The following is a 24,552-nucleotide window of genomic DNA, read 5'->3' as shown; positions in this document are numbered from 1 at the left end:
AGGGTCAGCAGGCAGGGCCGGGGGCCAGGGCTGCCCGCAGCCATCCCCTGCCTCATGCCGCCCCCTCCCCGTCCCTCCCCCAACCTGCAGTGTGGACCTGGTCCATGCCCAGATCCACGTGGCTGAGGGCCGGAGCCTGCCTGACCTGGGCCTCCGGCAGGAGAACATCCGCATCAACGGCTGCGCCATCCAGTGCCGGGTCACCACCGAGGACCCCGCGCGCAGCTTCCAGCCCGACACCGGCCGCATCGAGGTAGGCCACCTCCGCCAGAGCCCGCCGCCCGGCTCGGTCTGCATGAAGGCCATTCTCCGGGGGGCACGAGGGAGCCTGTGGGCCCAGCAGTGAAGGGGGCGCCTCACTGGAGCTTAAGAGTATGTGGGAGCCAGGCGCTGTCCAGCACTAAAGGGGAGAGCATTCCTGGGAGAGGCTGCCATGGAGGCTGGGAAGGCCACCAGCGGGGACAGGGAGGTCAGCTGGGTGGAGCCAAGTGCGGAATCCCCAGGAACAGAGCCCAGGTCCTTGACTCGTCTCACAAGGACCCAAAGCTTCGCTGCCCACTGAGGGGTCCTGCTGGCTTCGGTCCTGCCTTCAACCTGGGGGAGGAGCCGGGCGCATGAGGGATGAGGTCCCGGAGGTCTCAGTGGAGGGGCTGGGCTGGGCCAGGGGACCTGTCAGGGATGCATGCGGGAGTCCGGGAGATGGTGGGGACAGGGAGGAGCCCGAGCAGTGGCGTAGGGGGCCTGGTGGACTCCCCCGGCCCCTGCCTCTGGGCCGGCTGGGGCCCCTGGCCTCTGGCCCTGCCTCATGCCCCAGCTAAGAATACCTCTGGCTCCAAGTCAGCACTCTGCGGCCCTCCTGCTGCCCCCTCTGGCCCAGGAGTTTGGGGAAGCGGACCTGAGGGAGGACAGGAGGGTGATTCTCCGTTACTGAGCCTGAGAGGACAGACTGGGGTGGCCAGGCGGGGTGGGGTGGGGAGCAGTCTGGTTCTGAGAGTCGCATTGGCTGCTTGGCTTGAGGCAGAGCTACCACCAGGACTGTTTCTGGAAGGATCCAGGTCCACAGGTGGGGGCCAGCTCCCAGGCTGGAGCGCTGTCCAGCGGGCGCCCCCAGCGAGTCTGCCCTCGGCGGGCAGAGGCAGCCCTGCTACAGCTCCATCTCCGAGGCCTGGCTCCTCCGAGCCTGGTTTACCACAGAATATTTTTAGCTGACGGTTCCTGCTCACAGCTGAGCGTTCACGCTTAAATATTTTATTAAGCTCCTTTTTATCACGCACAGGCTGTGTCCCTTAGACGCGGAAGTGCAGTGCAGTGTGTGTCCCCAGGCCCCCGCTTGTCCCTCCCGCTCCCCGTCTCCCTGGCCAGTGCTGCTCACGAGGCCCCCACCCCGGGCATTCACACCCAAAGCCCCTCCCCCAGCCCTGAGTCTCCACCGGTGACTCCTGGGAGCCCCGGCTGTGCCCCTGAGCCGCCTCTCTGACCCTCGCCCTCTGCTTCCCTGTCTGGGCCTGTGGGCTCACGTGCATCTCGTTGCATCTGGTCCCAGCGTTTCTCATCAGCTCACTGCTCCTTCCTCTCCCACTTGACAGGGAGGGAAGGCGGGGGACCCCGAGGCCTTCCCTGTCGCTGGGTGTTAGGGACCCCCTCGGCCTGCCTCCCCTGCCTGGCTCCGTCCTGCAGCGCCCTTGCCGCTCGTCTGTGTGTTTCCTCCTCTGTCTGTCCCCTCGCCCCGCAGGCTGGGACCCCTGCTTGAGCGGGGCCTCTGTTTTAGCTGCTCTGTCCCCAGTGCCTGGCGTGAGGTGGGCACACGCGCTGCGGACTGAATGAGTGAACAAATGAATCTGAAAGGCAAGGGGGCTGGTCAAGCAGGCGGGTGGCAGGTCTGGCCCCTCCGTGCCCTGCTGACTCCGCGTCGGCCCTGAGAGTGGGGCCCCGAGCCTGGGGCTGGCGGGGCCCATGCTCCCCACCCTTCGTCCTGCCCTCTTCCCCTGCCAGCTCCTCTCAGGGAGGAGGAAACCGTGACTGTGGCCCTTAGAGCCGGTGGGGTGCCCCTCGGTTTGCTGGCAGAAATGAAGCAGAACTTCTCAAACCAGAGTTGGGGGTCATCTGTGCGTGACTCTTGGAGCCCTGCCGGCCCATGCTGGTCCAGCCTGGGGCCACGGGGGTGCCATGTCTCGACTCCAGCTTCAGACCTTGGCCTGACTGGGCCACCTCTGCCCGCAGGTGTTCCGGAGCGGGGAGGGCATGGGCATCCGCCTGGACAACGCCTCTGCCTTCCAAGGCGCCGTCATCTCCCCCCACTACGACTCCCTGCTGGTCAAGGTCATCGCCCACGGCAAGGACCACCCCACGGCTGCCACCAAGATGAGCAGAGCCCTGGCCGAGTTCCGAGTCCGAGGCGTGAAGGTGAGAGGCTGCAGCCCCGAGATGCCCCTGGCCTCTGGGTCATCTCTGTCACCTGTGTCCATAGCCAGAGGTGAAGTCATTGCCGCAGGCTGTCTTGTGTCCGAGGCCAGTGCCTCTGCGTACCCGTGGGCCTGCCCTGGGCACATGCCACTTTAGACCTGCTGCAGGGCCAGGGGCAGGGGACCACACTAGTGGCCCAGCCCACGGTGGGGGAGCTGCCCCCGAGTCCCTACACCGCACACGGCACTCCGCAGCCCCCGCCTTCTCAGTGGCTCCCACCCTGCTGGGTCCAGGCTGGGCGCTGGGTCTGGGCCATGTGGGCAGCGCTGTCCTCGCTCAGCCCTGCTCCATCCCCATCACCTTTTCAAAAAGCAGGCGGGACGGAGGAGCCTGCGGGGCAGTGGCCACTCTCCGCTCTCAGCCCACCTCACAGGACAGGGCTGTCCCCCGTGCTAGGGGTATCTGCGCTTCCGTGAAGAGCCTCAGGGCACCTGGTCAGGGGCCGTTCCCTGCACACATGGCCGGGATGTGGCATGGTGGCAGGCCATGTCCGGGGCTGCTCTGGGCCGGGTGACTGGTGAGCAGGGGGCCCGGTCACCCCACCCCTCGCCTGCCCACCCCTGTGCTCTTGTCCTGCTGGTGACCCTGGGCCATAGTACTGTCCACCCGTCCGACAGGCTGGGGGCTCCCAAGCTCCCACTGCCTTCGCGCCAGAAGGTGGAGGAGGGCCCCAGTGCCCCCCGGTGCATGCCCAGACCGGGCACCGGCCCCGCCGCCTTCCGTGCTGCCCTGGCACGGCTCACACTCTCCTGCTTCTCTTGGCTGAACCCCTTGTTTCACTTTATTTAAACCAGGATCTCTCTTGGGCCACATCCAGGTATGTGTTCCGGGGCTGGGTGGGCAGGCACATGTGTGTGTCAACGCCACGCACACGTGTGTGAGCTCAGCCGGCACACGCGTACACGCGCACCTTACCACACCAGCTCTCACCAGGCTGCCATCAGAGGCACAGCAGGGCTTAGGCAGAAGGGCGCACCACCCCTCAGCACAGGTACAGCCCCACGGGCAGGGGTGCCACACCTGCCTCCACAGCGGGGCCCGGGTACCTGCATGGGTGCTCCTGGCACCACCAGAGAACCACGCATGCCTGGGGTGTGTTTGCAGCTTCCTCCCAGCCGACACTTGGGAGCAGTGGTTGTTTGAAGGCTGGAGGAGGCCGTCTGGGCCATGGGCTGGTGGGGACATGAGCTGGAGGGGGTGGGACAGGGCAGGGCATGCCGCCCCGAGCCTGGTTCTCGAGGTGGGAACCAGAGCCGTGGCCATGGGGGCCTGGTGCCCCCTGGTGTTTGCCCCAGGATGTCCAGCAAGAGCAAAGCCTTGAGGGGCGTCGGGAGCAGCTGAGAGCCGAGACCCCACTCGGGGCCCGCACTTCCGACGGGAGCCCTCCGGGGGTCCCAGACCAAGAGCAGGGCGATGCGGTTCTAGGCCCTTTGGTTTGATGTTACAAATCCTGAAGGCACCTTGGCCAATGGGGAAAGACACTGTCACCAGCAGGGGTCAGTGGGGACTTTCTGAGTTACCAGCCAAGGTCCCGTTGCCCGGAAGAGCCGGGCCATCCCCCACCGACTCCCGCTGCTGCCCTGTGCGCTCTGATGTCTGTGCCAGGCGAGCGTCCTGGCCGCACACTCCAGGCAGGGGCGTCCTCTGCATATAGATGTGGGCACAGAGCCGCCTGCTCTCCAGGGCACCCAGGCTGCTGGGGCCGCCTCCACAGGGCTGGGAACCCCAGCCTGACCCCCTTGTCTGTGCTTCCACAGGCCCCTCAGGGAGCCGGGCAGGACCAGGCCAGAGACTAGCACTGAGGTGGCCCCAATAATTTTATTATAAAGACAGACAAGACTTCCACTTGGCAGCTGCAGCCCCCGCTCGGAGGCCGTGAGCACCTATCACAGGGGCCTGTCCCGTTTTGCCCGACTGGAGGCCAGAACCAGGGCAAGGGCCCCTGTCCTGCCAGAGGCACTGAGGGGAGGGCCGGGGCGGGTGCTCTCCAGCCACGCTGACCCACCAGGCCAGGAGGCCGCCCGCCTGCACCCTCTGCCTCCCGGGAGGTCTCCCAGCCCTCAGACCACGCTCTCCTCCAGCCGCTCGGCGCTGCCCCCCGCCCCCCGGCCCCCAGCCCCGAGCAGCCCCCCGTGCACAGAGTGGCTCCGTCGGGCCCAGGCCCCTCCGAGGCGCCTGGCGTAACCGTAGCACCCGCCGCTGTCCCCCAGGTCCAGGGAGCAGCTGCGCTGGGGCCGAGGCGGCGGGCTGCGTGGGGGGTGCGCCTTGGGCGTGGGGCTGGGGCCTCCGTTGGTCTGCGACTGCACGTGGCTGAGCTTGAGGGGGAGACGGCCGTTCCCGGCCCCCCGGCCCCGAACCAGCAAGGCCACAGTGAAGACCAGTAAGGCAGCCACCAGCACGCCCCCTACGGCCACAGTCAGGGTCCCACCCAGCACGTGGGCCTGCAGGGCGTGGCACAAGGGCGTGGCTGGCAGCGTGGAGAAGTGGGCGCAGCCCAGCAGCCGGGTGGCAGTGAGGTCAGAGGGCCCAGCAGCGGGTGACAGCGCCAGCAGGCAGAGGTCGTAGTCGGCGCCCGGGACCAGGTGCTTCAACAGGAAGCGATGGCTGGAGGCCGGGACGATCCTGCGGGCAAGGGCAGGGGTCAGAGTGCAGGCCTGGGGTCCAGGCCCCCGCCCCCTGCCCAGGGCCACAAGGCCTTGAAGCTCCCTTCGCAGCCCACCCCCCCCCCACACACACGCTCTCAGGTCCCAGCTCTGAGAAGCCCCTTCCCCAGGCCCACAGGAGCCTGTGTGTTCACTTCAGAAGGCGGAGGAAACAAGCAGGCGCGTGTGGCCCTGGAGATGGTGCAGGGCAGACAGGTGTGCCCATCGACACCCAGGCCCGCCCCGGGCCTCAGAGGCTGCAGAGACTCACACAGCAGTGCCCGTGAGGCTAAGCCAGTGCCTGAACACAGACGCCAGCACCCCGGGCCCCGCCTGCCAGCCTCGCCTGGGACCTAGTGGGGCACAGACTCCTCCCCTCCCCTCCCCCTGCAGCCCCCACGACCCCCCAGCTCGGAAACTGAGAAGGGGTGCATGGAAGCCCCAGGAGAGAGCAGGGGCAGGAGAGGTGGCCAGCCCTCCCCAGAGGGGGCAGAGCTGGCTCAGAGGAGGGCGGCTCCCAAGCTGGGGGCTCTGGACTGCAGATCGCCCCCTCACCGGTAGATGAGGGTCTCGTCCTCGCTGCTGTTGTACTGGAGCTGGAACATCCACACGGGGTCTGCTGGCCGCCCCGGCCCCCAGCTCACCAGCCCGGAGGTGGCTGTCACCTCCGTCACCTGCACAGCCGGCTCCAACTCAGGCGTGCCCTCGCCCTCCGCAGCCGTGCGGGCTGAAGCCGCGATGTCCGAGGGCCCCGGGCGGCCCCCCTCGGTGCTGCCGTTCCCCCCGTGGGGCAGAGCCAGCACCCGCAGTTCAACGCGGGCCGTGGCCTCGCCGGCCGGGTTGGTGGCAATACAGGTGTAGGCCCCCGCGTCCCCGGAGCCCGTCACCCCAATCTCCAGGGTCCCATTGGGAAAAGCCCGAGCCCGGGAGGAGTTGCCCACCAGCCGGTCATCGGGGCCGACCCAGTGCATGGTGGGCGCGGGGTCGCCGAGGGCCCGGCACCGCAGCGTGGCCCGCTGGCCCTCCAGCACCCAGAGGCGCTGTGTGTGGCGGGCGATGAGGGGCGGCTCACAGGAGAACTCGCCCTCGGGCACCGTCCAGAAGTAGCGGCCGGCTAGGCCGGGCGGGGAGGCGCAGGTCTCCAGGTCGTCGGGCCGTGCCAGCCGCCGCAGCCAGAGCAGCTCGCAGTTGCAGTGCAGAGGGTTCCCGCTGAAGCTCAGCACCAGTGGCGCGGGCGAGGCCTCGGCGTGGCGGCCCCGGGAGAAGAGCGGGTCGGGCGCCAGCGTGGCCAGGCGGTTGGAAGTGAGGTCAAGGCGGGAGAGCTGGCTGAGCTGGGCAAAGGCGCCTGGGGGCAGCGCGTCGATGAGGTTGTGGTCCAGGTTGAGGGTGTGCAGGGCGGGCATGGCGCCGATACCGGCCCAGGGCACTTGCCGCAGATTGTTGTAGGACAGGTCCAGGTCCTCCAAGCTGCCCAGGAAGTCGTCGAAGGCGCCTGGCGCGATGCGGCCCAGCTGGTTGCCACTGAGGATGAGGTGCTGCAGGTTGGCAGGGCCCCGCAGGCTGCCTGCGCCCAGCTCCGCCAGCCTGTTGCCGTCCAGGTGCAGGGAGCGCAGGCTCTCCAGGTCCCCGAAGGCGCGGGCCCCGATGCGGGTGATGGCGTTGCGGGACAGCGTCAGGTCCACCAGCCCGGTCATGTTGCGGAAGTCCGGCGGCCCCAGGGCCTGGATGAAGTTGTCAGCCAGCCGCAGCTCCACCGTGCGCCGGTCCACGTTGGGCGGCACGAACAGCAGGCCTCGGTGGGCACACAGGGTGCTGAGCGACTCCGACAGGTTCTGGCAGATGCAGGGCAGTGGGCAGGCGGCCGCTCCACTGGCCAGCAGCAGCAGCAGGAGCGGCGGGGCCATGGCGAGCGCCCTGTAGGAAGGGCCACAGCCCAGGCACAGGTGGGGTTGGCACCGCTGCCCACTTGCCCCGGGCAGATCTTGGGGGGGGGCAGCTTCCAGAGCCCGGCCTGGGGGTGGGGTCAGGGTCAAAGGCCCAAGGGGTCCCCCAAAGCTGAGAAAAGGCTGGGGCCTGCAGAGCCAGGCCCCCGGAATAAAGGTCACATTTCCCAAGCCGTGAGAGGGAGCCCAGGCTCTGGGGACAAGGTGAGGCGTGAGCAGGAAGCGGAGGTGGCCGGGAGCGCAGGGAGGGTCCCGGAACTTCCTTCCCCTGGCGTCCCCTGGACTCGCCAGCATCCCTTCGGCGCCATCCCCTCCCCCGCCGGCTAAGGTGCCTCCCCAAGCCCTCCTGGGGCCCCCGCCCCTCCCTGGCCGCTCCCCACACTGCCCCCCACGGCCCCCTCACCTGGTGTCCGTAGCTCAGGGGGCGCGGGCCGGCCTCCCCGTGGGCCCGGCCGGCCCTTGCCGACTCCAGGCGCCTCTCCCGCGGGGATGAGGCCCGGGGCTGACCAGCCGCGTTCCGCGCGCCTTCCGGCCCATGGCGCTCGGGCCCGCGGCCCCAGCTCACTCGGTTCCCGGCACCTTTTCCCGGAGCGATTCGCGGCGGCGGCGGCGGCGGCAGCAGCAGCAGCAGCAGCAGCAGCAGCGACAGGCAGGCGGGTGCGCGCCAACGAGCACGCGCACCGCGGACACGCACGTGGAGAGCGGACGGGGAGGGGCGCGCGGGGATCCACCCGGGCTCCGGCCGGCTCCGAGGTCACCCGGACACGCGGCCACTGAAGCGCCCACGGGTGGCTCCTGGTCACGCCCGAGGTCCGGGCCGGCGCGGACCCGCCGCGCAGCCCCCCGGCGCTGCCGCAGCGCACTCACCCGGGCACAGGCGCGCGCGCCCCCGGCCACCCTGGCGCCCCGGCATCCTGCACCGCACGGGCGCCTGCTGCCGCTGCGCGAACCGTCACTCTGCAGACAGGCAGACAAAGCGCCAGCTCGCGGGCCCCTTCACCATCTCCCAGAGACGAGAGTCTTTGTCACATGTCGTTGGGCACCCTCCCCAACACACCCACACATGCCCACACTCCCACACGTCCCCGCACCCACCGGCAGGGCCGGGTGCAAACCCGCACTGTTGCTGGGACCCTCGCGTTCACAGACACACGGTGAAGGTCATAACCGTTCTGCATCACCAAGTCACGTGGAGGGTCCCCAACAGGCACGGGCCCTGCGGGGGGAGGGGAGGGCTGGGGCGATGCCCCCCGGCCGGGCTCCAGCGGGGTGGGGCGGAGAGGGCTCGGCCTCGGGCTGGCGCCGCGCCCCGCCCCCGCTGCCGGCCCCTCCCTCCTCGTCCCAGGCTCCCCGCCCCGCCGGGCGCGCACGGGAACCAACCGGTCTCCGCCTCCGGCCCGATTGGTCTGTGCGGCGCGCTTTCCCGGCAGGCCGGCAGTGGCACGCCGTTTGAAGCTGTGCGTCAGGGTTCCTGGCCTGCCCGGCGGCCCCTCCCTCCCCCTTCTGTTCCTACCGGGCATTTCCCTGAAAGAGTGGCCCAGAACGAGTCGGCCCGGCTGAGACGGGGGTCCCGCGATGTGTCGGCGGGGTTGAGTTCCCGGCTTTTGCCTCTGAGATCCGGGCTCGGCTGGGAGCGCTGAGCGCTCTGAGGCTGAACGCGGACCCTGGTCTTTCGTCTGGGCCCAGCAGGGAAACAAGGGAAGTTACCACCTCCCCCAAGTATTTTCTAGCCCTCAGGCTCCTCAAGGAAACGGTGGTGGTTTAGTCGCTAAGTCTTGTGCAGCTCTTGAGACCCTATGGACTGTACTCCGCCAGGCTTCCCTGTCCATGGGATTTCCCAGGCAAGAATACTGGAGTGGGTTGCCGTTTCCTTGGATTTCTAATCTTGCCTGGTACACCCGGTAACCTTGGGCAAGTTCTTAACCACTGAGACAGTTTTCTTATTCAGGCTAAGGAGTGTTGATTGTTGGTGCTTCATGGGTTGAGAGAAGAGAGGAGGTGACTTGTGAGGGGCTCAGGCAGCTGGAAAGCATTCTTTTTGGTGCCACTCCTCGGGCCTCTGCGGCTGTTGAATTTGTAAAATGAGGGCGCTGGATCCTTGCCCAGGTCACCTCTTGCTCAGTGGCATCGGATACTCCCTTTTCTTCTCCCTATCAAGAACGTTTTCATTCACTCTCAACGTACAAGTTACTGGCATCCGCCACGTGCTGCTTCGCGGGGAGCTGGGATAGATCGGAAACCAGAGGGGCCTGCCTGCCTGCATGGAGCTTACTCCCCCATGGAGGATGGATTGGGTGACATCCTCCAGAAATTACAGAGGAGGAGGGGTCTGCCCAAGGGAAACACAGGGTGGGACATGGAGGCCTCTTAGCATCCTTGCCACCCCTATGATGCGCTAGGTTCTTTAGCTGGTTGAATTGGTTTTCTTGTCTCAGATTCCATGCCTTGGCCCAGCTGAAAGGTCCCCATTTTAGGAGGAGCACGGACTAGTCTCAGGGACAGACAGGCAAGCTGGTTACACCCGGCAGGCATGAGGCAATGTTGGCTGGCCCCACTCTGCGGTGGCCGCCGTGGGTGCTGGTGGGGGAGGTGACGAGAGCCCTGGGGACAGGAAGAATCTTTCAGAGCAGCCTCAGGGCCCAGGGCCTGCTGGGCCTGGGTTTCCTATCGAAGGTGCGAGAGGATCGCGCATGTGCAACCCACAAAGTTGCCTTCTCTGAAGTGACAGCCGGGCCGTAGCCACACAGCCACAGGCGCACGCACACTGGAGTCGCGTCCACTAGGCCTTGCAGCGTGTCCTGGGGCAGCTCCTGTAGCACGGGCTCCCAGGCACTCCCACCCGACCCCTCCTTGGCCCCCAGGGTGGACTCAGCCCTGCCGCGGCTTCATGCTGTCACCCAGCTGTTTAATAAGCAGAACAGAGGGCCCTTGTGCACAGAGCACGTGGGCACCAGCCCCTCAGACGGCACCCTTGCCTCTAAAGTGCTCCCGGGTCTGAGAAGATTGCAGACAAGATGATGAGGCTGAGCAAGGCTTTCCCACGGCTGGTCCCATGGAGTCCTAGAAAGGGACGGCTCTGCCATGAGGGCAGGAGATGAGGACCGGGAAGGTCTTTGAGTTCAGGCCTCAGGAGGAGCTCAGCCAGCAGGCGTGGCGATGTGAGCGCACAGGGCAAGTCTGGAGTGACTAGAGGTGGCCGTGACTGGGAAGCCCGGCCTGAGGCCGAGGGGACACGGAGTCCAGAGATGGCTGTGGTAGAGTCGTCCAGTGTGCCTGTTGGCACAGGAGTGAGTGGTGAAGGTGATGAGCTCAGGTTTTGGGAGCCAGGTGGGTGGTGAGGCATGCCACGGAAGGTAGGGGAGGCCTGGGGGAGACAGGCCGACATGGGATTGGATGAGCTTGTGTGAGGGGCGCTCAGGAAGAGGTGCCCAGGAGGCACTTCCATGTGGGGTCTGGAGCTAGTGGCCAGGACAGGCCACCCTGGGAGAGAGTGCTGGGCGAGAAGGAGAGGCTGGGTGACAGCCTCCTTCCTGCAGGGGTGGGAGGAACCCCCGTGGAACGTGGAACGAGGGAGGAGGCAGAGGGGAGCGAAAAGTCTTGGAAGCCCAAGGAGAGGGCATCCCGGCGGGAGTTGCTGGCAGGAGGAGGGTGGATTTAACTGGAAGGAGGGACCTCAGACTGTCAGAGCGCATGCTGCGTGCAGTGGTGGGGTCCCTGGATGTTGAGGCCCCTTTGAGGAAGCATGGTGGGGAGGGGCGGTGCTGCAGGAAAGGCCAAATCCGTCTTCAGTCTGGCTGGAAGGAGTGGGGAGGTGGGACTCAGCACAGGCTCCAGGGCGAGCAGGGTAGGGGGGTGGGCTCAGGCCCCTGACAGCCTGGGGGCTCAGCCAGGACCGGGGTGGGGGTGGTGAAGCGGGCGGGACCGCCATTTCACGGGGAGGCTTGCATCGCAGTCCCCGGCAGCACGTCCAGCCACTCCTGTCCCTGGCCAGACTGCACAGTGACACCCTCCTACCTGCCTCTGTCCTGCAGACCAACATCCCCTTCCTGCAGAACGTACTCAACAACCAGCAGTTCCTGGCAGGCACCGTGGACACGCAGTTCATCGACGAGAACCCGGAGCTGTTCCAGCTGCGGCCCGCACAGAACCGGGCCCAGAAGCTGCTGCACTACCTTGGTTTGCCCGAGTCTCCCTTCTCTTCCCCACCCTGGATGCCTTGCTTCTGCCCCGTCCTCGGCCTGGCCACGCACCTCTTCTTTTGCTTCACCCCCCGCCCCTGACCCCCCGCCCCTGATCTCAGAGGCTGCTTCTTCCTCCGTGTGGCCGTCACCAGGTCCCCACTGCCTTGACCCAGGAGGCCCTGGCTCTGGAGAGGACAGGGGCCAGCTGGAAGACCCGGGGTCCTGGAGGAGTACCCCCAGCCCCAGGCCCAGCCACTCTCACTTCTGCCCTCGACTCAGGCTTGGCCCAGCCTGCCCTGACCCTCGCCCACTCTCTTCCCAGGACACGTCATGGTGAATGGCCCAACCACCCCGATCCCCGTCAAGGCCAACCCCAGCCCCACAGACCCCATCGTCCCTGTGGTGCCCATCGGTAGGTGAGATCCCTTCTGCCACCTCACAGCGGTGACATGGAGGCTGCCACTTGCAGGGTGGGTGCTAATGCCCCGCTCTGCCCTAGGCCCACCCCCAACGGGTTTCAGAGACATCCTGCTGCGGGAGGGGCCTGAGGGCTTTGCTCGAGCAGTGCGGAACCATGAGGGGCTGCTGCTGATGGACACGACCTTCAGGGATGCCCACCAGTCACTGCTGGCCACGCGCGTGCGCACCCATGATCTCAAAAAGATCTCCCCCTACGTTGCCCACAGCTTCAACAAACTCTTCAGCATAGAGAACTGGGGAGGTAGGCTGGGAGAGGGAGGGAGCGTGGGCCCCACAGTGCAGGCGGGTTGCTCTCTGGGACAAGCTGGAGGTGGGAACCCATGAGAACTGAACAAGGCAAGGCGTTCACGGGTTTAGCAAATAGTGACCGGTGTCCTTTCTCCCGGACCTGAGGTCGCGGAGCTGAGACCCTGGCAGCTCGGGGTGAGAGAGGAGATGCCAACCTGTTAGCGTGCTGTGGCACAGAGAAGGGGGGTGAGGGCCGTGAGGGGGACACAGAGAGGACACCGTGACCCCGAGGGGCCAGCAAAGGACAGTGTGCAGGGGTCAGTGCCAGGACGCGATGGACCCTGATGAGTGGGGCGCTGTTAGGACCAGAGGTGCAGGCTGCGGGGAGTGGCAGGGCCCCCGGGACGCAAGGGACCCTGATGAGCAGGGCGCTGTTAGGACCAGAGGTGCAGGCTTCGGGGTGTGGCAGGGCCCCTGGGACGCGAGGGGCTGACCTGGGCCCCTTGGTCCCGGTGCAGGAGCCACCTTTGACGTCGCCATGCGCTTCCTATACGAGTGCCCCTGGCGACGGCTGCAGGAGCTCCGGGAGCTCGTCCCCAACATCCCATTCCAGATGCTGCTGCGGGGGGCCAATGCCGTGGGCTACACCAACTACCCCGACAACGTGGTCTTCAAGTGAGCCTGGGTGGGGTGCGCCGTTTGGGCCCCAGTGTGAGGCCTGCGTGCCCCACAGTGGGCCGGAAACCAACCCTCAGTAGCTGTGCCCAGCCAGGGCGGCAAATGAGAGAACTGGGAGGGCTTCCAGGGGAGGCCCCCGGAGGGCAGATGAGCCCCAGCACACGTGTGCAGAGCTGCAGCTGGAAGCCAGGCCTCCGTCTCCTCAGCCTGCCACGCCTTGGCAAAGCAAACGATCCCCAGCGATCCTTCTGACTGGGGCAGACGGAGCCGCACTGCACGCGACTGGCGTCGGGCGGCTCTGCTGCTCGTCAGATGCTGCTGGGGTGACCCCGCCCGACCTAGGCTGCCCCAGAGAGGCTTATCCACGCCATGGACATGCCATGGTGCCCCCGCCAGACCCGGCCCTCAGATCTCACTCTCCAGGGGTTGCAAGAGGGCCAGGAGCCAGCAAAGGATGTGCTGAGGGGGTGGGCTGGAGCTAACCCTGAGCGCTCCTAACCACTCAGGTTCTGCGAGGTGGCCAAGGAGAATGGCATGGACATCTTCCGGGTCTTTGACTCCCTCAACTACCTGCCCAACCTGCTGCTGGGCATGGAGGCAGCCGGCAGTGCCGGTGGCGTGGTGGAGGCCGCCATCTCCTACACGGGGGACGTGTCCGACCCCAGCCGCACCAAGTACTCACTGCAGTACTACCTGGGCTTGGCCGAGGAGCTGGTGCGAGCCGGCACCCACATCCTGTGCATCAAGGTGCCCGCCCAGCCCACCCCCGGGAGTCTGCCCCCCACCCCGCCTCCCCGCTGTGATGCACCTCACCCCCGCTGGGCACACCGCGTGCCCACCCCTCACTGTCTCTCCTCCCTGCTTCTCTCAGGACATGGCCGGGCTGCTGAAGCCCATGGCCTGCACCATGCTGGTCAGCTCCCTCCGGGACCGCTTCCCTGACCTCCCGCTGCACATCCACACCCACGACACGTCAGGGGCGGGTGTGGCAGCCATGCTGGCCTGTGCCCACGCGGGGGCTGACGTGGTGGACGTGGCAGCTGACTCCATGTCTGGAATGACGTCACAACCCAGCATGGGGGCCCTGGTGGCCTGTACCCGAGGGACGGCCCTGGACACAGGTAGGCACAGCCACAGCCCTGCCCGTCCTGGCAGTCGGGGTGGCCTCTCCGGGCCGGGCCTTCCATCACCCACGTCTGCGGTGGTGCCTGATTGGACCTGGGGTCCCGGGAGGGGCCTTTGGGACTCAGCACATTTCCAAGCCTCCCGCCTCTGGTGTCCCTGCAGGTGTGCCCTTGGAGCGTGTGTTCGACTACAGTGAGTACTGGGAGGGGGCCCGGGGGCTGTACGCGGCCTTTGACTGCACGGCCACCATGAAGTCTGGCAACTCGGACGTGTACGAGAACGAGATCCCAGGGGGCCAGTACACCAACCTACACTTCCAGGCGCACAGCATGGGGCTTGGCTCCAAGTTCAAGGAGGTCAAGAAGGCCTACGTGGAGGCCAACCAGATGCTGGGCGATCTCATCAAGGTGAGCCAGGCGCTCCCACCCTTGCCTCGGGGCCTCTGTAAGGTGCCTGGCACCCTAAACCCAGGGGTCCCCTCTCCTTAGGTGACGCCCTCCTCCAAGATCGTGGGGGACCTGGCCCAGTTCATGGTGCAGAACGGGCTGACCCGAGCCGAGGCCGAAGCGCAGGCAGAGGAGCTGTCCTTCCCCCGCTCGGTGGTGGAGTTCCTGCAGGGCTACATCGGCATCCCCCATGGGGGCTTCCCAGAGCCCCTTCGCTCCAAGGTCAGGAAGGCCCGGTGCCATGGTGGGTGGGGGGCCAGTGCAAGGGCGTCTGGGAACCAGGCCTGACCGTCTGCTCTGCATCCCAGGTGCTGAAAGACCTGCCGAGGGTGGAGGGTCGGCCGGGAGCCTCCCTCCCACCCCTGGACCTGCAGGCGCTGGAGAAGGAGCTGACGGAACGGCACGGGGAGGAGGTGACCCCAGAGGACGTGCTCTCAGCCGCCATGTACCCCGATGTCTTTGCCCACTTCAAGGACTTCACCGCCACCTTCGGCCCCCTGGACAGCCTCAATACGCGCCTCTTCCTGCAGGGACCCAAGATTGCAGAGGAGTTTGAGGTCAGTGCCTCTGGCACCTACCTGCGCTGCACAGCGGCCCCCCCAAGGGACCCCAGCACTTCCAGGGTGCCAGGGCTCTGATGTGCCTGTCCCCCAGCCTCGTGAGCTGGGGGTTCACACAGTACCCTTAAGAGACCCGGGAGCTAGGTCTTTACAAGTGTGGAGCTGAGCCCCAGGGAGGTAGGGTGCCCTGCCTGGGACTGGCAGGGGCTGCTCTCCCTGCTTGGCCCTCGCCCCGCCTGGCTGAGCCTCCCGGTGGCCTCCCTGCAGGTGGAGCTGGAACGAGGCAAGACGCTGCACATCAAAGCCTTGGCCATAAGTGACCTCAACCGCGCGGGCCAGAGGCAGGTCTTCTTCGAGCTCAACGGACAGCTGCGGTCCATCCTGGTCAAGGACACCCAGGCCATGAAGGTACAGCTGCCCTGGGCCAGCCAGGCGGTGGGGACGGGCAGGGCTGGGGCCTCACGTGCTGTCCACCCTGCCTGCAGGAAATGCACTTCCACCCCAAGGCCCTGAAGGACGTCAAGGGCCAGATCGGGGCACCCATGCCCGGGAAGGTGATAGACATCAAGGTGGCAGCAGGGGCCAGGGTGACCAAGGGCCAACCCCTGTGTGTGCTCAGCGCCATGAAGATGGAGACTGTAGTGACCTCGCCCGTGGAGGGCACTGTCCGCAAGGTCCACGTGACTAAGGACATGACACTGGAGGGTGACGACCTCATCCTGGAGATCGAGTGACCGTGCCCGAGACCGGCAGCCTGACCATCCCCGCCCTTGCCTTCAGGACACTGCGCTGCCAGGGCAGGCCCAGGCTGGCCAGTGCCCGAGGCCAGGAAGGCCTGGCCCTGGAGCTCCTGTCCACGGCTCTTCATGGCAGGAGAGACTGCCTGTGGCGGTCCATTCCCATCTCCCACTGTCTCTCCTTTCCCTGCAGCCGACAGTCACTCACGTATTCATCTCCTGCCAAATAAGGGTCCCCTCCTTGCTGGAGACTGCAGGTGGGTGTGCAGGTGGGCCTGGGGCCCATGGGAGCAGACTTAGGGGTGCTACCTCCTGCAGGGGAGACCTGAGGCCCAGGTCGCAGAACTTCGCTCAATAAAAACTGGCTTTCCCCTGCCCTCCACTCTGAGTCCTAGTGCCACTCAGCACAGGCAGCAGGGCTGCCCCAGACACCCCCGGCAGGAGTTGGGAGGGGGGGCTGTCCCCTCCTCCTAGGAAGGCGCCGAGGACACTGGTGGTGACTGTCAGCTGCTCAGTCATGTCCGCCTCTCTGACCCCACAGACCGTAGCCCACCGGGCTCCTCTGTCCATGGGATTCTCCAGGCAAGAATGGAGTGGGTTGCCAGTCCCTTCTCCAGGGGATCTTCCCGACCTAGGGATCTAACCCTAGTCTCAATCGAATCAGGTCTCCTGCATTGCAGGGGGATTCTTAACTGTCTGTTGTATACACATCCCAAATAGGGTTAGCTAATTACGAAGAGCCTGGGCTGGGCAAGGGGTTGAGGGGTTGTTCTACACACTTAACACCTATTAACTCAAGGAGTCAACTTTTGCCCATTTTATAGACGCAGAAATGGAATCACAGGCAGGTTAAATAACTTGTCTAGGACACAGAGCTGGTAAGAGGCAGCATTCAGGCTGTTGGGAGACTTGCTTCTCAACTACACATGGCTTTATTCCCCTGGGAAGCAGGGACGACCTTCCCACCCAATTCAGAATTAGATGCAGATACCACCTTCTAGAGACAGACAAGACCCTTGGGTATGGGAAGCTCAGGAGCACTGGATGGAGCTCCAGGGTCTAGCCCTGTCCACACCCGCCACAACCAGGCCTCAGGAGACCCCCAAGCCTGCCCCGCAGTGCCCTCACCTGTGGGGGGACAGCAGCCCTGCCTGCCTGGGTCACTGATGTGCCCCCTGCAGGGAGGTCAGGACACGAGGAAGGGGTAGGGTGGGGCCCAGGTGGTTCCTGAGCAGGCATGGAAGGACGTGGAGGGATAGCCCCAGCCTGACCTCGGGGCCTGGCACCTGCCAGCACCTGCCGGCCTAGTGCTGAGGGCCACCCCGAGGCTCTGGGGTGGGCCCGGACTACCTCTTCTGACTCTCAGATCCCAAACATACCCTCTGAAACCCGCCTGTGCACAATTCCTTGGCATCCTCGACAGTGGTTACACAGGCTTGGGGAGAGAGAAATTCACCAGCAAGGTCAGTGCACACCTGTCACAAGGCCCGTTCGTGAGCCAGTATAGTTTAGTCGTAGCCAACCTGGGGGCACCCTGGGGAGTGAATCCTTTTCTTCAACCGCCAGCCTCAGGGAAGGGGATTCATGACAACCTCAAGTCTAGAATGGGACCTAAAGGGATAATACTCTTTGATTAATGTTTTTAGAAAGTGTGTGTGGCAGGGAGAGGTGTCCTAGGGGCAGAGGAATGAGAACATAAGGACCATTCTAAAAACAAGAGGAAGAGCAAATAGAATACTGCCAGGTTCTAGAAAGAACCCTGAGTTACAGTGTTGCTGGGCCAGGCTGCACATGCTCTCTGGGCCTTTGCTCTGGGTTCTTCTAGGGGCCAAATGAGCACAGCGCGTGGCAGAGGTGGCGAGCCCCAGAACAGCCGCCCCTCCCCAGTGCCTGGGCTGACTCCTCTTCGGGTTAAACTTGCTTCCTCTGTGGCGTGAGGCTGGCAGACACCGGGAGGTCCTGGTGGAAGGCCCGCAGTGGACTATCCACCCTCTCAGAGGCTGGAGGCTCCATCGCTGCAGGCAGGGGGCCCAGATGAGCTGAGCCTGCACGTGCCACCTAGTCCCGCCTGGTGAGGACCTGGGGCCCGGCTCAGGAAGCACACTGAAGACTTAGGGCAGCCAGAGGCCCCATCCTGTCCAGTGCTCCGGGGACCTGGGCACAGGCAGACCTGCCTAGAGGTTAGTGTTCAGGGCAGGTTGGGGGCACGGAGCATGTTCTCAAGACCCCAAACAGACTAATCCCCAAAGGTCCAAGGCCATGTTACCCAAGTTAAATCTCTTTAATATCCCAATACAAAGTCCTGATGCAAAAAGACAATGAGAAAACCCTGGGAAGTTTGGGGGGGTTCTGTAAATTCCACCCCCGAGCAGCTTTTCAGAGGCAGGGGGCACAGAGCAGCTCAGGGAAGCAGCAGGCCCCGGCGAGGCAGGAGTGCTCGGCTCCGGGGCCCCGCGTCCCTCACTCCCGGCTGCTCCTTGACCCTTTCAGGAGGGGCCACGTCCTGGGATGTCTGCTCCTTTCTCTTGGTCCCTGGGATTCAACTAGCTCTGGCTTCAATCCCCTACAAAAATTCCTGAGTTCTCGGGGCCTCCCATCAGCTCCTCCCCTGAAGTACTCCTTGACGGGGAGGGGCTGGGAAGCCCATGAGAGTTCATAGGAGTGTGTACGGAGCGTGGGTCAGGAGCACAGGGGAGCCTCTGAGTCTCCTGCCCGCTCCAAAAGGACACAAAGGGGAAGGCTGCCGTAGAGCTTAGGGTCCGTGAGGGGCTGGAGCAGAAGCAGGAAGAGTCCCACACCCAGGGCATAGCCTGCCAGCAGGGGCCGCCTCTGCGGATGCTCCAGGGCTGCACACACGGCAGGAAAGCCCATGTAATTGCAGAAGGAGTGGCAGAGAACCGGCCCAATCAGGTGACCTGGGGAGGGAGACAGAGGAGTCCATGGAGCAGCCCCGCTACCTCCCAGGCCCTTCCAGGGCTAAGACCCTCATCCCCCGAAACAGGAGATCAACGGCCACCCATCCACCCTCACACACGGCCTCTGCTTCCTTCCACCTCTCAAACCGCACCAGGCAGAGGACCCTGGCTCAGCCTGTCTCAAGGACTGTGGGAGAAGAAACTTGTTGCTCCTAGAACAAACACAGATTCCCATTTTCCCACCCACTCCTGTGGGCCCTTGAGCCCCAGGGGACCCGTGAGAGACTGAGGACCAACCTGTGCGGATGAAGAGGAAAGCAGTGTAGGCACCGAAGACAGCTGTGTAGGAGAACTGGAACGCTGGAGACGGGGAGGCCTCGAGTGACCACACCTGCATGCCCTTCCTGCCCCAGCACTGCACACCCATCAGCCAGAGACACCCCCTTCCCCTGGCTGCCTGCCCCAACACCTAGGCTGTTCTCTACACCCCAAGCCCGTGGTCAGCAGCCCCTCCAATACTAGAGCCCTCAGTTCCCAACTCTTCCTCCAGAGCAACTATCAGGGACACCCTCACGCACCCAACCCAGGACTGCCCCAGGCCAGCTCTCTAGGACTCACCTGCAGACAGAAAGATGCTCCCCACACTGCTCTGGCGGAAACGAAGCTGCTCAAAAATGTGGTGAAAATGGGCTGAGAGGAAGATGAGAAGCAGGTCACACTCCTCCCAGCCTGCTGGACAGGCCCTCCCCTGGCCCCCATTTCCCATTCTTGGTTCCCTGCCAGGACCATCTCAACAGGACCAGGCATGACAAACTCACCAACTCCAAAGAAGAGTGGGCAGGTGAACACAGCAGGGCCCAGGCCCGTGCATGGCGCTAACATGGGCAGCATGCAGGCCCGGAACACCAGCTCCTCTGTCAGGGGGGCGATCACTTGGTTTCTCAGCCAACGCATATCTGTGAGGCAGCGGGCCCAGGAGCGAGGGGCTAGGGAGGGGATTCAAGACAAGCCATGAGAGACTAGCTGTTGAACAAAGTGACCCAGAGGCCTCAAGGGCCCCTCTCCCACAACCTCCCCTGGCCATAAATACTTGGGAGAACAGATTAAGATTCAAAGTTTATCAGACCTAGTATAAAACAATATCCCAAGGGGACTAAAAGGGAAAAGCAATAGTAGCTGAGGCAAAGTATCCTGACAGTAAATTCTGGAAACATCAAAATTTGCCCAGGACCAGTTCTCTTCTAGGAAACCAAGGTCAAGGGAAGCAACGGACAAGCTCTCCTGTCCACCCCAAATACTGCTAGGGGTTCCTACAGGCTTCACTGGACATTAGGAACGGACTCCTAGAGGCCACCCGATATGTGTTCCCATTTTACTGCTGAGAAACAGAACATCTCAGGTCCTACCATAGCACACTGATCCCTTCTCATTATCCCGGACTGCCTACTTTTTTCCCTTGGCCCTGAGGACTCACCTAGGACAACCTTCAGGCCATCTGCCAGGTCACAGGGGCAATCCATGGAAAGCTGCATCAGTGGGCCCAAGAAAAGGATCTGAGGACAGAAAAACAGGAGCAATCAAAGGAAAGGCTCACAATCCTCTGCTCTTGCCCTGACACGGCCTCAGGAGATTTCAGGCTTCCCGTTTTCTGCCAGGATTTCCCACCTATGCATACCCGAGGGCCCTGGGCCATCTCACAATTCTTGTCTCTCACCAGTCAACAGCTGGGCACAACCAGGATTAGGAAAAAAAGGAGGGTCTCACTAACGACGAAGAGCAGAGAAGGAAAGACACAGCAGGAGCACTCACCATGGTCAGCAGCAGGGGCAGCAGCGCTGCTGGGAAAATGCCCTCCAGCCTGAATCCCATCAGGGTAAGCAGGGATGTGCCTGGCTGAGCCACAGGAAAGGGGGCATCAGTCTCTCTCCCTCCCCTGGAGTCCTGAGATCGCTCGCCCGCCGCCCTCTGCCCCGCCTCCTTCGCACCTGGATGCCTGTAAGTTCCCTCCAGAGTAGCACGCAGAGGGGCGAGAGACTTGACACCACCAGGACACTGGTGAAGCGCCGCTTTATGACTGCAGGATGGTCCCTAAGGAGGAGGCAGTAAGTTCAGGGGGCCCACGGCCACCCTTGAGGGCGCGGGCCCGCCCTCTCTTCGCCAAGTCCCGCCCACAGCCCCGCCCCGCGGAGGCGCGGGTTCCGGCCGCGCGCGCAGCCCCCGCACCTGGGCAGCTCGCTCTTCCAGACGTAGAGGCTGCCCACGTAGGAGCAGGCGAGGCTGAGACAAGAGAACACAGACACCCAGCAGCACAGTCCGGGGCCTGGACCGCCCAGAGCCGCCGCCTCGGGCTGCCGCTCTGGCCGCGACACCGACAGCAGGCGAAGCCCGTCCCCGCCCAGCGCCGCCATCGCGCCCGGACCCGCGGCGCGCCGCAGTGACGCGATCCCGCTGCCGCCCGGCCCGCGCCTGCCGGAAGCGTGGCTGACGTCATCCGACGGCGCGGTCCCCGTCCCCGCCCCCGTCCCGTCCCGACACTGAAGCAGAAGGTGCACGTGCGGAGCAGGTTTATTGAAAAACGGAACAGGCGACCCCGGAGGCGGCTGGGTGGGTGTGGAAGCGCCGGGAAGGGCGCCAGGTTCAGGGCCCAGGCCCAGAACTCAGCCACTCGGACAGATTGGAAATTTCCTGCAGCCATACCGCGTCCTGCGGGAGGAAAGGGGACCTGGGGTGAGGACCCCTCGGCCGTGGCCGTGTCCCCGCCCTGCCGACTCGGCCTTAGCTCGGTTACCTCCAGGCCGCTCCCGGGGCCCGTCCTGCTTCTGCTAAAGGTCAGCGGGGCCGCGGTGGGCTCGGCGCGGCGCCAGGCGGCCTCTGACGGGCTCAGGGCCCCAGCAGAGCGGGAGGCCCCCGTCTCCTCCACGCCTAGGCTGCCTCTCTTGAGCCTCTTGTTTTCTGTTTGCTCGCCGGTCCCTAGGAGAAAACAAGCCCGCTCATCTCACTCCCCTGTCCTGTGCTGGAAAGACCCTTGGGGAAAGCCTGGGAGAAAGGAAGGAGTTAAGAGTCAGACTCTCTTAGCCCTCCCACCTCAGAAACCTTTCAGCTGGTCCTGTCCGCATTAAAACTGGGCAGCACCGGGTCTACAGGATCAGGCTGAGGCTGCACATTGGCTTCGGGGGTCTCCCTGTCCCCACAGAGCTGGGCCCGGGAAGACACCTGGGATTGAACCAAGCCCTTACTTGGGTCTCGCGCCAAGGCGGTCACTTGACACGTTCCTCGTGGAGTCTGCACCATCCAGCTCCTCCCTACCTGCCGGAAAGCCAGGCCTCACCTCTCTCCCCCTTTGTTGCTGAGGCTTCATTTGGCAGTGCAGACTTTACTTTTGGGTCTATAGCTTTTTCCTGAGCAGGTCCTGGGAACGTAGATCAACAAGCTGTTCCCTAGGTGCAGCTCACAGATACTAGGAAGGGTGCCGTAGTGTGTACAAAGTCCAGGGGGTAAAACAGAAAGAAGCTGTTAACCATCTCTGTAAGTGAAGAATGGTTTCCTTGAGATGTCTGAGCTGGGTTTTGAAGAATGAACAGAAATACACTGGACTCACAAGGTAGAAGAAGGGAATTCCAGGCTGAAAGAGTTAGGCAAACACGCAAAGGCATTAAGCAGTATCCTACATAAAATGCAAGATGGGGATTCAAGGAGATGAATCTGAATGGGTTAGTGGGAATCAGGGCAGGCTAAGAAATGGATTTTTATTTATAGGAAACTGGAAGGCAGTGAATAAACATGAGGTAGATAGTTAATTTTGTATTTCAGAATGATCATTCATCAAACATGTGGTTTAGAGTCAAGTTAGAGGAGGGAAGCCCTCAAGAGCCCAGAAGTGAAGGCAGTGAGGATGGAGGAGTCGGAAGTATTCATAAGACTGAACTGACAGGCCTTGGTGGTAGACTGGATGTGAATCATTAGAATGAGGGCCATCTCACATGAATCTCAGGATTCTGATGTGAAAAACTAGATATGTCGACTGTGGTGCTGCTAACCCTGACACAGACTAAAGAAAGAAGAGCTGATCTTGGGTGTGTGTGCAGAGGGCAAGATACCAGGAGAGAGGAAGTTGACCATATGGGCCCACCATATGGAGCAGCCAAGTGAGCAGACAGGTCTCCATCTCAGAAGAGACCTGGACTCGTCATACCAACTGAGGAGTCTCGTTCCCAGAGGCAGGGGTCAGCGCCTGGGATGGAAAAGAGCAGCGAGGAAGGGGGTGCGGTGTGAGCACTGTTTGGGGGTGGCCAGAGGAAGCTAGTCGAAGAGAGAAGGTAAGAGATGAGGAGAACCTGGTGCATCACAGCCTCACAGTGCCAAGTGCTGCAGACAGTCCAGCCATGGTACAGATAAATGCACAATCAATTTGGTAATTAAGAGGCCCTCCCACACAAGAGCCGTGCAGTTCTGAGGCACAGGAAAAGCAGTGCCCTGGATTAGAGAGGAAACGAAAGAGAGACAAACGGAGTGCAGCTTGCTGCTTTGAGAATCCTAATCGCGGTGTGAGGGAGATGATGGGAGGAGTTCAAGATCATGGCGCTGTCCTTCTGAAGATGGACCTCCTGACGGGAAGAACTCAGAAAAAGAGTTGAAGGTACAGAAGGAATAACTGATGGCACGGAGAAAATGGACGGGGTAATGCCCCCTGGAGGGGTGGGTCCTGTGCTGATAAGGGTCTGGCAGTGGGCGGAGTACAAGTTGGGTGAGTTTATGGAAAAAAAGAGATTAGTAAGTGAAGTAGGAGGCTAAATCAGGAGGTTGGGTAGATTTTTAACAGAATGGAGTAGCCACTGAGGAGAAAGCCAGGAAGACTGGGAAGAACTGGCAAACTGAAGGCTCTTCAGGGAATGGATCTGAGGCGTCATACACTGTTGATTTTCTTCAGCATGGCTGCCAGCGTGGGACACAGGACTGATGACAACTCGAGGTGCAGCTTTGTAAGGCAGAGCGGCTCAAACACTCTTCTGGGGGGCGTCCACCAGATCATAAATATTCAGTAGAGAGAAAGCATGGGCTTTAAGGGCAGTAGGCTGAAATTCAGATCTTCCTCCTGCTAAGTACATCAGTGTTCCCCACCCCAAAGCGTCACTGTGAAAGACTGGTCACTAAAAGCTTAGCATCTCCCTGGGTCCACAGAAGGTGCTGAATAAAATGTTAATTTCTTTCTTCTAAAGAAAGTGAAAGTGTCGCTCAGTCGTGTCCCACTGTGCGACCCCATGGACTGTAGCCCGCCAGGCTCTGTCCGTGGGATTCTCCAGGCAAGAGTACTGGAGTGAGTTGCCATTTCCTCTTCCAGGGGATCTTCCTGACCCAGGGATTGAACCCCGGTCTCCAGAATTGCAGGCAGATTCTTTACCATCTGAGCCACCAGGGAAGCCCTCTTTCTTCTAAGGAAAGTACTTACTCTTTTGTCTTTTCACTGCACAAATACTGAATTGTGTGTGGTGAATACTGAATTGTGTTTGGTGATACACTTCCATTCTTTTAAATCTCCAAATCTAAATTTATACAAGCCTTCACTGCAGGGTTCTTTTCAGGAGGAACAGCCCCCACATTTAAAATATAATTCAGTAGAATGATTCAGAAACACATCTTAGACCTTAGCATAGACACCATGCAGCACATAGCTGTTAGCCTGGAAAGAGTTTCACCAACAAAGCATGATGCTGAAATCAGTCCCCCAGTTCCCTCAAGCCTGGGCACTGTTTTGTCTGACAGTACATCCCCACTGGTCTGGCCTGTTAGCCAGACTAGGCTCCCTGGGTTCGAGTTCTGGCTCTGTCATTTACGAGCTGTGCGAACTCAGGTAGGTTTACTGACATCTCTGGGCCTCGGTTTCCTCATCTGTAAAACGAGGATAATACTAGTACCATAGTATCGTTTTGAGAATTAAGAGCATTACTATATATAATACTTTTGGAATTCAGACTAGTGCCTGGCTCTTGCACCATACAGGTTCAGGCACCAGTGGCGATGATTCTTTTCACGTGCACACGTGCTGCTGCAGGCCCTGAAGGTGGTTCAAGTGTTGGAGGGAGGGGGTACAGACAGTAGAATCGCTGCTACGTCACACACACTCTCACCTCCCCTATAACGTTCATGGAGGTTGAGG

At 62.8% G+C, this 24,552-nt stretch overlaps 4 protein-coding genes across 16 annotated transcripts in view; 1 reads left to right on the top strand and 3 right to left on the bottom strand.

Moving 5' to 3' along the window:
• PC (pyruvate carboxylase) overlaps positions 1-15,865 on the top strand; it is a 101,343-nt gene extending 85,478 nt beyond the window's left edge. For all 12 annotated transcript variants that reach the window (XM_069566371.1, XM_069566366.1, XM_069566362.1 and 9 more), the window contains 13 exons: positions 91-253; positions 2,221-2,403; positions 11,080-11,224; positions 11,552-11,641; positions 11,729-11,950; positions 12,456-12,612; positions 13,122-13,362; positions 13,487-13,736; positions 13,903-14,147; positions 14,229-14,408; positions 14,495-14,743; positions 15,014-15,154; positions 15,232-15,865. In XM_069566371.1, coding sequence (XP_069422472.1) covers positions 91-253; positions 2,221-2,403; positions 11,080-11,224; positions 11,552-11,641; positions 11,729-11,950; positions 12,456-12,612; positions 13,122-13,362; positions 13,487-13,736; positions 13,903-14,147; positions 14,229-14,408; positions 14,495-14,743; positions 15,014-15,154; positions 15,232-15,480 — 2,515 coding nt within the window. In that variant the 3' untranslated portion in view covers positions 15,481-15,865. The remainder of the gene's footprint in view (positions 1-90; positions 254-2,220; positions 2,404-11,079; positions 11,225-11,551; positions 11,642-11,728; positions 11,951-12,455; positions 12,613-13,121; positions 13,363-13,486; positions 13,737-13,902; positions 14,148-14,228; positions 14,409-14,494; positions 14,744-15,013; positions 15,155-15,231) is intronic.
• Positions 4,263-8,365, bottom strand: LRFN4 (leucine rich repeat and fibronectin type III domain containing 4). The gene is made up of 3 exons (XM_069566374.1): positions 7,452-8,365; positions 5,661-7,019; positions 4,263-5,085 (listed from the first exon to the last, which is right to left on the bottom strand). Exons 2-3 carry the CDS (start codon positions 7,007-7,009, stop codon positions 4,524-4,526), a joined length of 1,911 nt encoding a protein of 636 aa, XP_069422475.1. The 5' UTR covers positions 7,010-7,019; positions 7,452-8,365; the 3' UTR covers positions 4,263-4,523.
• A 1,880-nt stretch (positions 15,866-17,745) lies between the features above and the next one.
• Positions 17,746-21,031, bottom strand: RCE1 (Ras converting CAAX endopeptidase 1). 2 transcript variants are annotated; one of them, XM_069566376.1, is made up of 8 exons: positions 20,622-21,031; positions 20,384-20,486; positions 20,208-20,287; positions 19,873-19,951; positions 19,217-19,384; positions 19,017-19,088; positions 18,696-18,758; positions 17,746-18,398 (listed from the first exon to the last, which is right to left on the bottom strand). In XM_069566376.1, exons 3-8 carry the CDS (start codon positions 20,265-20,267, stop codon positions 18,163-18,165), a joined length of 678 nt encoding a protein of 225 aa, XP_069422477.1. In that variant the 5' UTR covers positions 20,268-20,287; positions 20,384-20,486; positions 20,622-21,031; the 3' UTR covers positions 17,746-18,162. The 2 variants fall into 2 exon arrangements, with proteins under 2 accessions (XP_069422477.1, XP_069422478.1); XM_069566377.1 differs by having other exon boundaries at positions 20,208-20,291; positions 20,622-20,875.
• The window catches only part of TOP6BL (TOP6B like initiator of meiotic double strand breaks), an 82,474-nt gene continuing 75,667 nt past the window's right edge, over positions 17,746-24,552 (bottom strand). The window contains exons 15-23 of the mRNA XM_069566375.1: positions 21,187-21,368; positions 20,622-21,101; positions 20,384-20,486; positions 20,208-20,291; positions 19,873-19,951; positions 19,217-19,384; positions 19,017-19,088; positions 18,696-18,758; positions 17,746-18,398 (exon numbers count right to left, since the gene is read on the bottom strand). Of these exons, the coding sequence (XP_069422476.1) occupies positions 21,036-21,101; positions 21,187-21,368 (248 nt within the window). The 3' untranslated portion in view covers positions 17,746-18,398; positions 18,696-18,758; positions 19,017-19,088; ... (3 more) ...; positions 20,384-20,486; positions 20,622-21,035. The remainder of the gene's footprint in view (positions 18,399-18,695; positions 18,759-19,016; positions 19,089-19,216; positions 19,385-19,872; positions 19,952-20,207; positions 20,292-20,383; positions 20,487-20,621; positions 21,102-21,186; positions 21,369-24,552) is intronic.

This window comes from Ovis canadensis, chromosome 21 (genome assembly GCF_042477335.2).
Source record: "Ovis canadensis isolate MfBH-ARS-UI-01 breed Bighorn chromosome 21, ARS-UI_OviCan_v2, whole genome shotgun sequence".
Classification (NCBI taxonomy): Eukaryota; Metazoa; Chordata; class Mammalia; order Artiodactyla; family Bovidae; genus Ovis; species Ovis canadensis.
Note: the sequence above shows the minus strand (reverse complement) of the source record. Positions and strands in the feature narration are given on the sequence as shown.